Here is a 12,939-nt window from a genome sequence, read left to right on the forward strand (position 1 = left end):
GGCCCAGTAGCAGAAGGACAAGGCCAGATATGGCATTATCCAATTCGTTATCCTGTCCTGGGCAATATGACCTGATTGACATCCTGCAGTGGAGACATTCTCATCACGTGCATTAGTTATCAGATCAAAACAAAATAACCTTGTCACTTGTAACACTGAAGTTGGTGTTTTAAATATAATAGATATTAAAATGTTTTTAACCCAACAGCCCTCTTCTAGCGCCACCTTCAGGCCGATTTCTAAAACACATTTTTGGACACTGCTCCTACAGTTTTTGCCCTAAAATCACGCAAATCGCTACACAGTATGTCTACACTCATCCCATCAACATGAATCTGTCCCATATAGCGCCACCTTCAGGCCGATTTTTAAAAACACATTTTTGGACACTGCTCCTACAGATTTTGCCCTAAAATCACGAAAATCACTACACAGTATGTCAACACTCATGTCATCAACATGGATCAGGAAGATTTTGGAAAAACACATTTTTGCCCTATTTGTGGATTAGGGAGTCTTACTGGTATTTCAACACATACAGTATGGACATCTTGAAAACCGAGATTACACACATTTATCGATAGACCAAGAGTAGCTATATGTAATGGAATTAGTAAACAAAGTAATTAGACCCCTCTATTTTCCCTCTTAAAATTGCTAAAGGCAAGGCAAAATACGTAGTTTCCATATAACCAATTATTTGCATTGCAAAACGATTCGATACCGATTATCTGCATTATAAGACGACGCGATACAAAATGGTACAATATTTTACTTTTTCGATGTAGATCATTGCAAATTAAAATCGGTTTTTCGATTCAGTTATCATTACACCCCAATATATTAGTGTACCTTGCTTATTGTAAGTCGCTCTGGATCAAGAGGGTCTGCTAAATGCCTAAATTGTAACATGAGCCAAACAGTAAGATGTAGTGTTTCTTTTGAATGGCATTCTAAAACGGTATGATGAAAAACAGAAATGGGTTAAAATTGTAGCTCTTTATTTACATTAGTTTACAATAGTTTCACAGAAACAGTTTGCACCACAGTACAGACAATGCTTTCTCAATAAGGGGATAGGAAAACCCAAGATCAGTATGTAGATACCATCTTGTGTTAAAATGGTACATTAATGCCTCAAAATAGCTTGACACATGCCTCAAAGTAAGAGTTTGTGTTGAAAGAAGCACCTTTTCGACCCCAAGATGGCTTGGTGCAAACAGGCATTTCGAAATACCAGAAGACAGCAGTGCCAATATCAGCTTTACAATTTACAAATGCTGAGGGTCATTTGTTTATTAGCAAATAGTGATTGCCAGTCGTTGATCCTGCCTTGGAAAAATCCCATCCCAGACAAGCATCTGGTGGTGGTGTGTCACTTTCATATGTGATCTATGGCTTATATCAATAGGAAAAAAATAAACCCAGAACAATGTGTAGCCTACACAAACAGGCTTAACAGCAGGCGGAACATGAATAACAGGAAGCTTAAAGTCTTTACTCCACATTTCAACACGTTTAAGAAAAAAAGGTGCCCTGAAACATGACAATTTTAAATGAACCCACTGAAAACGAGTGAATACTTACATGTGAAAGGTTTAACAAAATGACTGAAGGCTGGATCTGTGCTTCTGATACTGTAATACAGAGACTAGCAATATCATTTTGAGCCTGCTACTTTGTCTCTGTCCTTGCCTCGAACGTCCAAGACTCCTCTGAGAAACCATAGACCAGGAAAGGGTGGACAGTTCATAGCAGCACATGTGTTGCCAACTCTCTCTCACACACACACACACACACACACACGCACACACACAGTTTAACCCAGTCCTGGTTAGAATGTTCATTAACACTATTCCAGGGAACTGGATGTAACAACCTATTGAACAGAATTGAATAGAATTTAAATCGGTGCTTAAACAGGTGTCCAAACAGTTGCATTTTTCAGTACAGATCAGTCTTTTAAAACAAACATTGGCTCGAACATGAAAACAGATTTGAGACAATTGTGATTCATGGTTTGCATAAAAAAGAAAATCTATCCAACAACAGTATCAACTCAATACCAATGCAACGCCTTGTGACAAGTTCCAGGAAAAATAGGACCAGAGTCCTGAAAATCACCCCCTTTCTGAGAACCATTTATAAACAAACCCTGGTCTGAATCTGTCCTCTTTTCTATTGTAAAATAACCAGCTTCTTGATTGTGAAACCAAGAATTTTCACAAAAGGAATCCATTGCAAATACGATAAGGGCAGTTTTGCTGCTGAGGTGAACGGCAACTTGACTCAAAGGAGTGGCAGCGGCAGGGAAGACACCTTCTGTAGTGAAATAAAAAGCACTCAATACAGTTGTATTGATTTACAGCTACAGTGATACTGTGTTACAATGTCCTAGATAACAAAACAGAACAATCAGGTTAGGATGGTCTCTTATATGCTTTTGTTCTATGGGCTTTAACACTTGAGCACCGTCAGGAGCACCGAGGAGAGAGCTTACTGTAACTTGGTTGTGAATGAGATAACGTTTGAAAGAGAATGTGTAAAAAAAAAGAAAAAAAAAAAGAAACCCCAGCTTACAAAGACACATGCCCAGGACAAAAGATTTCAGGATAAAAAATAAAACGCCTTTGCCGACAAAACCCCAGCATGCACTTCAGTGGGCTGGCAGTTGTCAGAGTAGCGTCTCTGGCAGTTCAAATGTTTCCAGTGTTCAAAAGGAGATACAGTACTTGGGCCCCCGACAGCGACTAAGCAGCTGTGCTAACGCCACCTGGAGAAAGCCGTCCATTCAGTGATTGCCTGACGCAGAGTCTGAAGGGAAGCCGAAACAAAAACGTCTGCATATCGAATAGCTAACTTTATACTATAATTAAGGAACAAAATATGTATTTTCACCTTGAAAAGGGTGCACATCGACACCCTTTTCAGTTGAAAATATGCAATTGTTGTAGTATAAACTTGTCATTACATATACAGAGGGTTGGGTGACGACATATAAATTAGAAATAGCACTCAAATTGGTTGCAAACAAGGGACATGGGATAGGTCCAATAAAGTGTTTATAGAAAAAGAAAAGTCCATGGCCATCACAATGGTCCAGGGCACAGCCGTGAAGGCCGCAGGGCACAGAGGACGTGTTACGGGGGAGGTCAGTCCAACAGGTGGTGGAGAAAGCAGAGTGGAAGAGGGGTCAGTGTTAAGGGTTCAGTGGCTGGGGTCAGTCTAGCAGATGCTTGCGAGGGCCAATGCGTGATCGGTGCGAGCGCCTGGCGTCTGGGGGTCCGTGCGTCTCTCGGCAGCTCTGGCACACGTACGTCTCCGGGACGTGGCTCTTGCGGATCTTGGCACACGACAGGTGGATCCAGGTGTGACACTTGTCACACTCGATCATGGCCCGGCCCGCGAAAGGCTTCATGCAGAAGCACGTCACCAGGTCCCACGAGTCGTCGTCTGAGGAGGAGAGACGGCAGCGTTAGGACGGCAACTCGTCATTATTTATGGATTATTACATTAATCTGTGTTCCCCAGCAGTCAAACATCACTATTCATTTCATAATTATGTGGAACAAAGACAAGCATTCACATTTCGTTGTAGACAGACATTTTTCCATGGTGCATCACTGAACCCATTTTTTGAATACTTGAAATTCAAATTGACAGATTCTTTCAATTGATTATTTGTTACATTCATATCTGAGGTTGCATTTGGTTTTGGTTAGCGATCACGCAACACTTTGTCTAGCGCAACAAACATTGTTAACAAATGTCATGCAGTTGAATGTGTACTGTGCCGCAGAATTTCCAGAAAGCTGACATTTGCTGACATTTCCTGGTCCTGGTTTGGGGGTTAGCGAGGCAACTTCAGGCGCAGTGTTGAATTAGTCCGGGGTCGCGCGTCCCCGCCGCTCCCATATCTTTTCTGAGCAGGGGTCACGCCTCTCACGCCAACGGACATGCATTGATCCCAAAACCCCCAAGTTCACACCTCGCCAACACTTAGTGTCACAATCACAACAGGGTGTTTTAACAAAGAAACAAGCCTATATGCATATCAATAGACCTGTATAGTATTAGTAGGTGTTGTTGCGCATGACATCTCTAGATACATTATGTAAATTGAAGTGGTTTAGATTATGTAAATTGAAGTAGTTTAAATGTATCTAGCAATTAAACTGGTTATTGCATAACATCTCTTTTGTGTTCAACAGAACTGAAAGCCCGCTAAGAATGGCTAAATCTTTCTCAATTTGGAGGCGGTCAATGGGTTTATAGTTTTGTTAGACACGCAGAGATAGCTGGCAGCCAAGTTACCTAACACACTTGTATATTTCTGTATTCCAATCTCTTTGGGGATGGACAGAGGCAGGATGAATATGACGCACATTACCAAGAGGGCAAACCGCACTTGACAATCAACGTGTGACCATGTATAGTCTTAACTGCTTTAGTGCCTATCCCGAACTAGTTCGGGATGATTTGGACCGTCCTGGGTGCCTATGCCGAACTAGTTCGGCTTTAAAAAAAAAAAAAAAATATATATATATATATATATATATATATATTTATTTTTTTTGCCGGGCCGCTGGCCGTCATCTGTTTACACGGCCCGCGAGAGCGTCGCGCCGCCGATATTTACCATCCACTCCAATGCAATCCAGGATCTTTAGAGCTCATTTTCTCTGTTCCATGCATATCCATGAGGTGTGCAAGGTTTAATCATGGCTAAATCGCCGAAAATAGGGCTTCTAAAATGCTTGGTAGCCAATTGCTAACTTCAAGCTAACTCCATCCTGTCCCTGTTGATGACACAAAGGAAAGTGTTCAGGCTTGTAATGGCTGCGCAGGGCTTGTGCTGTTACAGCGCTTGTGGATGGGTGTTTTCTATGGCCACTGGGCGCCCTCTAGTGGTGAAAAGGTGGCATTAAATGGGTTAATAGTCTTAATAGTATAGCACATAGTATAGTTTTTAATTATCCTTTTGCTAATGTAGGGTTCTTGCTGTTGGAATAGTATAGTACTTGTATGTATGTGTTTTAGGTGTCTTCTCTTGATGTAAGGTTGTTGTTGTTGGTATGTGTTTTGTTTTGTGTTTCATGTGGGGACTACGGATGGAATTTAGCATTCATTTCTATGGTAAAGACACGCTGGAGCGTTCCTATTCCCAGTGTCATGCTCTCAGCATCCAGCCTTTTTTGGGGTGGAGCGCCCAGAGCTCTTCAAGCAGAACTGGAGAGGAGCACTGCTCATCAACGTCACATATGATCCCCCTGACTGTATCTGACAAGTGACAATGACAATCCGGTCATTTATGACCCGACTGATCGATAGCACAACCACAAGATGTCCATGTTTAACATTATTTCGGCGTGGGTATTTGTATTAATATCCATCTATCTATGTTACCTACCTTCTATCTCATCCACACACTGTACACATATATTTGTTGAGACATGATGGGAGTTGGATTTGAACTCTGGTCCTCGCGACTCACAGGGGGCCCATTTTCAGCATGTCAACTTTAACAGGCTGAGCCACAAGGCACCCTGTACTTACATATCCAGACGATCAAGAGATCTCCCCTTACTGATATTAAGGGATGTCACTGAATAATCGATTTTCAATTAATCGTTCGAGTCTCGAGTGTTGTAGAAAAATCTATTTTGGTAAATGTCAATTTTTTACATCCCTAACTGATATCTGGGGATATCTGAATTCAATGAATGGACATTGGAGAAAAAGAAAAAAAAAAACACTGGTAACAAATCTATGCCTTTCAAAACCACTCCTGAAACGGTCCCATGTTTCCGAATCATTTCCATGCAGTCTTTTGCCCATTCACTGAATTTAGATGTCACCAGACACTAGACGGACATATCAGCAGGCGGAGATATCTGATAGTCGGATTGCGCGGGAGAGACTACCCTGTACTTTCACTAATATCAAGATTAAATCGTCACTGGATAAATCAACCTTACCAGAGTCTACCATTATGTCCTCGTCCTCTCCGGATCCGTCTTCGTCCCGGAACACCACCTGTTTGCCCTGGCGGTACACCAGCCGGTTCCCCGAGAAGCCTTCTACCTTCTCCACCTTCATCGCCCCTTCTTCTAGGTCCCGCTCGTCGTAGCGCGGCGGCAGCTCGTCCGCTGGCTCAGCCTTGCAGGGAACAGGGCTAGGCAGGCGCCGAGGAGGCGAGGGTGGGAGGGGAATTCTGATGTCATCGTCTGGCTCTTCTTTGATTGGCCGGCTGCAAACAGAGAGTGGATACTGCAGCTCCGTGACCGGCGAGCGTGCCTGCAGTGCACCACATGTCTCGTTTTCCCGCTCCTTCCTCCTCTTCTTCTTCTTCAGCTTTTCAGCTTTCCTACGTTCGTCTGAGTGGAGGCTGCCGATCGCATGACTGTGCTGCTGAGGGAAAAGAATGCACAAGTCATTAGCTTTTTATTACATTTATTAAATTAAAAATTCCGAGCAGTGCTGTCTAACAGTATCTCACACGAACCACAGAACTAAATATGCCCAGATGAGAGGGTATTAAATGATATGGAGCCCATCAACAGAACATAATTTATTTACACAGAAATCTAAAGCATCATGCATGCATCATTATTCAAGCCATTGCCCCCAATCTGCCTTATCACTAGAGAAACCCCCACCCATTCCTGAGCCCTCAGAGATTGTCTGCCCCATGTGCAACACTACAGACTCAAGAGGTCAAGATCCTGATGCTAGACAGGAGGGTGTGGAGGGCAGCGATTCAGGAGTCCCGAGTTGGTGTTGGCTAGTCCACGCTCGCTGTCCAATGTCCCATCCACTCTGTAATGGTGGTGGAATTTGTGCATGCCCATGTGTCATTTAAATAGTTTTTTTGTGTGCACATGATGGTGTTTTATACATACTAGTTTGTGCATAATGTGAAGCTATTCCCATAAAGTCTACTGAAATCTCACATACATTAGCCTAGCCTCATGGTATTATGACAAAAAGCGAATGCACTATAATGCACTAAAACCTAAATGTCAATGTTCAACATAAAGTTTACTCAGACTGAGAGTGAGTTGTGTCATCATGGTAAAGGACAGAATAGATAGTCGTCCTGCATTATAAACAGTTATTACCCAGCTTGTTTGAATGCTTGATTCTGATTGGTCAGTTGCTGAAATCAGGTCTGTTATTTCTGGATAACAGACCGCTCCGCTCTATAACAGACCGCTGCCTAATCAAAGACTCAGAACACCTGCTGCAGTCAAGCTTCACTGCGTGAATTTTGTGCTGTATCCAACATGTCAGCCATGTAAACAAACACACAGCGACATTTAGAACTAATCGTTGCTCTCAAGAATGTTTTAAAAAATATTTTAAGCGAGAAATAGACTACGTAGTATCAGAAAATGGATTCTATCTAATCAGCACTTCCTTGTTTTCCAAGGCGACCGTGTCACGCTAGGGGGACGCCCAGCGCAACACTTGTGGATATTAGTAGCCGGGTAATAAGCGGGATAATGAATGGCTCTGCGGTGAATGACGATATAATATCCCTTCGGCCTGATAACTATTGTCAGACCGTCGGTCTGTTATTATATCGTCATTCACTTTCTCTAGTTGAGCAAAGTGTTTAAAGACTGACTTGTGAGTCTACAGATGTTTGACATAAATTTGTAGACACCAGAAAGTTTGCATCAATGTAGCCAGGCCAACTGTTGCACATCAGATGTAGTTCATTAAAAAGTGTTTTGGAAGTTTGTTTGCTTTTGGGTGACATGGGACCCGAAATATATATATTTTTTCCAACTGGCATAGCAAACTGGTCTTAATTCAGGTACGGTTCAGGTCTCAGAATTTATTTGAAGCGGGTCGGGCACGTAAATACATTTGTGCTATTGTCGGATGACGGATTGGATGCAGTTGTAAAGCACTGCGAACGTGTGAATGCGCCGGGATACCAAAACAGGACCCTGGCCTTCACAGTCAGTGCCACCTGCAACAGGCAAAGACCTTTTTGATCTAATAAAGACCAAATGGCTTAAAACAAGTCATATCAACTCACATCTTTTTTAGTATGCCCTGATAACAGGGCTCCTGGCGGTGGACGTTTCCTGCTCCTGTCCTGGGGGGCTTTGGGAGGCCGCGGGGAGCAGGACGGGGGTGGTGGTCCTGGAGTCCAGCCATCACTGTCTGCTGTGCTGCCTGTACTGTTGGGGGGACTCGAGCTGCTCCGAAGCGGAGAGTCCTGGAGATACACACGTGTATGTTAAGACACTCTGTCTATATGGAATTGAAATGGTGTTGAACAGGTCTCTCCATCCAAAATACCTGTAAAATTCTAGTTCAATTTAAAAACGATCAAATAACGGCAACGATAAGCCCATAACTCCCGTAGGTTACACTGCACTGCCCTATAAAAGTCTTATGAATATAATATGCTAGTTCTGTGTGCATGTGAGGTAAGAGAACCTAAACCACACACACAGATGACTAGCAGAGACTCCCAGGACATGTAAACCTCAGACTGATAAGGATGAGGGCTGCATGAAGGCGCTGGGATGTTTTGTTTGGAGCACACAGGTAGGGTCTTACTCCATTTTCCACCCACTACCGACTCATTGCTCACTTGTCTCATATCAGGGCTCACGTAAACCTGCTCTAGAGTGATTTATCGATAGTAAAGCAGGAAGGTACTTGAGGGCCCAAATGGAACAGGGACAAGTGCAGTGATGTATAGAGAGTGGGGCTAGGCCCTCTTACCCTAGAATAGAGGGCTGGGTTAGGGGGAAAGTCCCTCCAGGGAGGGACACACAGCAGCCTGTGGGCTAGCGAAGGGGAAGCAGGCTGCCCAAGCTCTGTGGATTAAACAGACCATCATGACATCACAACACACCAGACTGGAGGCCATGCAGTGCTCACGTGTTACACCCACACCAATGACATGGTCCTCATCATGTGTACAAAGATGTAACCCATCAATGCCCATGTACAGTGTGTTGACCATCATGTGGATAATCACTGAAGTCTGTGTAAAAAATTAAAATGGCAGTAGATATAAAGGGACTCGAACACCAGAGGACCCCAAAAATGATATATTGTGGCACAGGCTTATAAATAACATTTTCTTTTCTTCTTTTTTCTCGGATAACCTCAGTGTTTGCCTATCTTTCAGAAAAATCCGACCAAGGTCAATCCAAATATTGCAATGATTACAGCAGCAGTAAGCCCACGTTGTAGAGTGAGAACAATTCACTGGAGGTACAAAAGAATGGCAAAAAATGTGATTAGTTAAACACAGCTATGAAACCGCACCTGTACATACGGAGGGTTTTGATTAGAACAGTTACTGTACATACATTCACATGAACATACATGTCTCAAGTTAACAATTTAAAACGCAGCTTTTGTCTGTTGATATAATCTATCACACTTTAATTTGACTTAATTTCTACACATGTATTTTAGTTTCCATTTCGCTCAATAATTGGATATTTAGTGTGATGTTTTTATAAGCCATGTGGACATTTCCCATTGTTCTTTTTAAATATATTTTACATGCGAGTATACAGAAGTGCAGGGGTCTTCAACAGGGGGTCCGGGACCCCTAGGGGATCCTCAGAGTTACTACAGGGGGTCCTCCAAAACTTCCAATCCTTTTTATATTAACAAATTGAAACCTAGTGTCCATATTCTGAGAACTGTAGCCAAACATAGCAGATCTACAAGTTAATTTTTGGTTTGATGTATAGGGGAAAAAGAGCAGACCAAGTACAGAGTGAAGGGTCAAGTGTATTAGGTAATGACGGATCAAGTGGTTAAATATCTGAAAACACAAATTGACACGAATCCAAAATACACTGATGATTGTGCTGTCAAACGATGAAACTATATGGAATCTATGAAAAGGTTGTGGGGGTCCCTGCTTCGTCTCTCTCTCTCAACTAAGTGGTCCTTGGACTGAAAACGCTGAAGACCCCTGCCTGCAGTAGAGTTAAATGAACCAATCGCCGCTTACAGACATGATCAAGATTGGTGGAGTTTGCCGTCAACATTCATTCATTTACTCACCTCTTGAGGATAAGGGATGTAGCCAGCATAGGCCAGGACAAAGGTGCAGAACTTGTTGAAGTCTTCTACTGTCCTCCTTCTCCTGTATGGAGGACTAAATCCCTGCAACAATGGTCACATAAAAGCAACTATTTTGTAACACACCGAAGAAATACACAACACCAAGTGACAACAATACATAAATTATTAAAAAAAATCCCCCTTCGAGACAACAGCCTTTGCCAGCTGTTCAGCACAAGGGAAGGGGCAGTAATGTAAAACAGTAGCGACTCGTCGGTTGGCCATATTTTCAACCCCCACAAACCCTGAACCCTTGAGATGATGACAGGGTTTCCTGCAGCACTTTACAGGCCAGGCGCCCCGCCTGGCCAGAAAACCCCCCCGCCCCCCCAAGGGTATAAAAAAAAAAAAAAAAAAAAAAAAGATTTTTTTTTTTTTTCAAAAAAACTTTTTGGACCTCCAACAATGTACTAGGCATGATCGCGATCGCGAAATTGCATGTTTAACCCCCATACCAACCCTATCTTTCAAACATGGCAGCCATGTTTGTTTACATTTGAAGAAAACATAAGGGCTGGTATCTCCTGAATGCCTGAACGGATTTCCAAGCAAATTTTTTTGTTTGAAAGCTGTGAAAAGCGTGTACATGCATAGTGCATCATCTGTGCACGAATTCGTACACCAGCGTGCACACTATTTTTTTAACCCTTTGGTGGCGAACCGGCAATATAAGTTATTCAATGTTGAATAAATGTGGATGATAGCATGTAGTTGTGTTTTCCGTCATCATGGGCACATTCATGTGTTTTTTATAGGGCAAAAATAAGAATTAATATTAAAAATTAAGTGAATTAATTACTCGAATTAATTAATTAATTATCAAAAATTTTCGGCGAGACCCCCCCCTGGTCAAGACTTTTTCCTGCAGGAAACCCTGTGATGAGCATTTATGGTTACAGAATTAGGAATCGCTTGGTAAATCAACCTCTTCCCCCATCCAATAAATAGACATCGGCTGAAAGGCTTCAAGCAATGATGAAACTGTGTAGGACTAGGTTGTTGTCTTTCCCAAGAGGATAATGCAGTGGTATAAAGTAACTAGTAAGTACATTTACTTAATTACTGTACTTAAGCACAATTTGAGGTATTTGTACTTGAGTATTTTCAATTTCCAATATTTTACTTGTACTCCACTACAGCGGTGTCAGTTCAGAAAAAGCTAAGGTATGGCAACATGACACGCGCGTGCAAGACACCAGTCATGGTGCCATACCTAAGCAACAGGCAGAATTACAGTCCATTTTATTATTTCCCCCTGTAGCCAAGGTATGGCAGCTGCCATAGCTTGCCATACCCAACTGACGCCTCTGCTCCACTACATTCCAGAAGCAAATGTTGTACTTTTACTCCACTACATTTATTTGAACATTTGATTACTATCACAACAAAACATTAATTTCGGCCATTTGAAAATCGTCGATGATCATCTATTCTACAAGCTCACAATGCGTCGCATCGTAGATCTGCTATTAGCAAAAGATGTTTGTACATTTGAAAACCTGAAACGGGACATTCTGCATAATGAGTACTGTACTTTTTACTTTTGGTACCTTCAGTACGTTTTGATCCCACTACTTTTGCACTTTCACTCAAGTACATTGTGAATTCCGGACTTTTGATTGTAACAGAGTATTTCTATAGCAGTATTGATACTTTTACTTGGCCCCAAATCATTTGGTCGGTACATTTGGGCCAAATAGTACTTTTTCCACCACTACTGTACAACGGGCTAATCTGTAGGTGAGGGCTACATTAGGCTACTTAAACACTGGTTAAGTTCAACAAACAACCATTTCTGGATGTCTTATGATGACCCAAACACCAATAGTGCTCAGTAAACCAAACGCCGTCGATGTGACATTTAAATATGGCTAGCAGTTAGCTTGTTAGCCACACGACGATGGACGGTGGATTGTTTTCTTTTAAGTGAAGCTAGCCTTGGCGAGCATTAGCATTTAGCAGCAGTACAGTAACCCCAGTTCCCCACTCTTCTCTCAACAGTTAAAAGTCAACTAACCAACAACTATAATGCAGACGTTATAGTTCACGATCAGTCTCGTGTGGGCCACGTATAATAACCATTATGTCAACACACGGACACCATAACAGCAACAGTTAGCTGGTTGTGTAATAATCGACTTACCTCTGATTCAAAAGTATGGGATGTCGATGGCGTTATGTCGTCCATTATTTATATTAAAAAAAAGAAAGTACCTGATTGATCAAGGGACAACGTTGTCACCCAAGAAACAAGGAAAAAAAAAAAAAAAAAAAAGAAGAATCGATGAGTGGCTGTAAACACTAACTAGCTAATTTCTAGCTAGTTTGCTAGGTTAACGTTCGCTAGCCGGCTAACAGCTAGCTGTAAGTGTTAGAAGCAACAGTACTCGGTGTGTCTCCAGCCGCACCACACATAATAATGCTAATAATGTCAGATCCTAATAGTAGCTGCTAGTGAGTTGCTAAAAGATCCAACATCCCACAAGCAGCCAGCCAGCGTTGTCTAGAGTCAGTGCTCTGTGTGTGTCTGTTGGCGTCCTTTTGCTCCTACTGTAGCTGTAGTTGACTGACGACAGGACAACAGCACTGACACACAGCTGCCTGTCTGTCACTCAAAGGAAACCACACACACGAACCGTGCCGTTGCGCATGCGCACTGCCGTTCTCTGACCCTGCTGGGCAAGGGGGGAGCAAATGTGTATTGGAAAAAGCATGGCCACTCAAATATTTTACTTGAGTAAAAGTATTATGTAGAAAATTAATACTCTGGTACAAGTAAATGTCCAGAATTCAAAATGTGCTTGAGTAAAAGTACAAAAGTAT

General features: G+C 42.3%; 1 protein-coding gene across 2 annotated transcripts; it reads right to left on the bottom strand.

The window, feature by feature from the left end:
* Window positions 1–1,012: 1,012 nt before the first annotated feature.
* phf13 (PHD finger protein 13) lies at window positions 1,013–12,619 on the bottom strand. 2 transcript variants are annotated; one of them, XM_080727413.1, is made up of 5 exons: window positions 12,260–12,619; window positions 10,057–10,158; window positions 8,051–8,233; window positions 5,979–6,408; window positions 1,013–3,453 (listed from the first exon to the last, which is right to left on the bottom strand). In XM_080727413.1, exons 1-5 carry the CDS (start codon window positions 12,302–12,304, stop codon window positions 3,221–3,223), a joined length of 993 nt encoding a protein of 330 aa, XP_080583539.1. In that variant the 5' UTR covers window positions 12,305–12,619; the 3' UTR covers window positions 1,013–3,220. The 2 variants fall into 2 exon arrangements, with proteins under 2 accessions (XP_080583539.1, XP_080583538.1); XM_080727412.1 differs by having other exon boundaries at window positions 5,979–6,411.
* Between the last annotated feature and the right edge of the window lie 320 nt (window positions 12,620–12,939).

This window comes from Nannobrachium achirus, assembly GCF_963921795.1.
Source record: "Nannobrachium achirus genome assembly, chromosome: 6".
Classification (NCBI taxonomy): Eukaryota; Metazoa; Chordata; class Actinopteri; order Myctophiformes; family Myctophidae; genus Nannobrachium; species Nannobrachium achirus.

Excerpts from the sequence above, each read along its gene's own strand:
- phf13 (XM_080727412.1), bottom strand. The coding sequence starts at position 12,304 with ATGGACGACATAACGCCATCGACATCCCATACTTTTGAATCAGAG. Across the intron at positions 10,159-12,259 it reads CCCATACTTTTGAATCAGAG|GGATTTAGTCCTCCATACAG; the intron begins GTAAGTCGATTA and ends CCATTGTTGCAG. Across the intron at positions 6,412-8,050 it reads CAGGGCATACTAAAAAAGAT|CAGCACAGTCATGCGATCGG; the intron begins GTGAGTTGATAT and ends CTTTTCCCTCAG.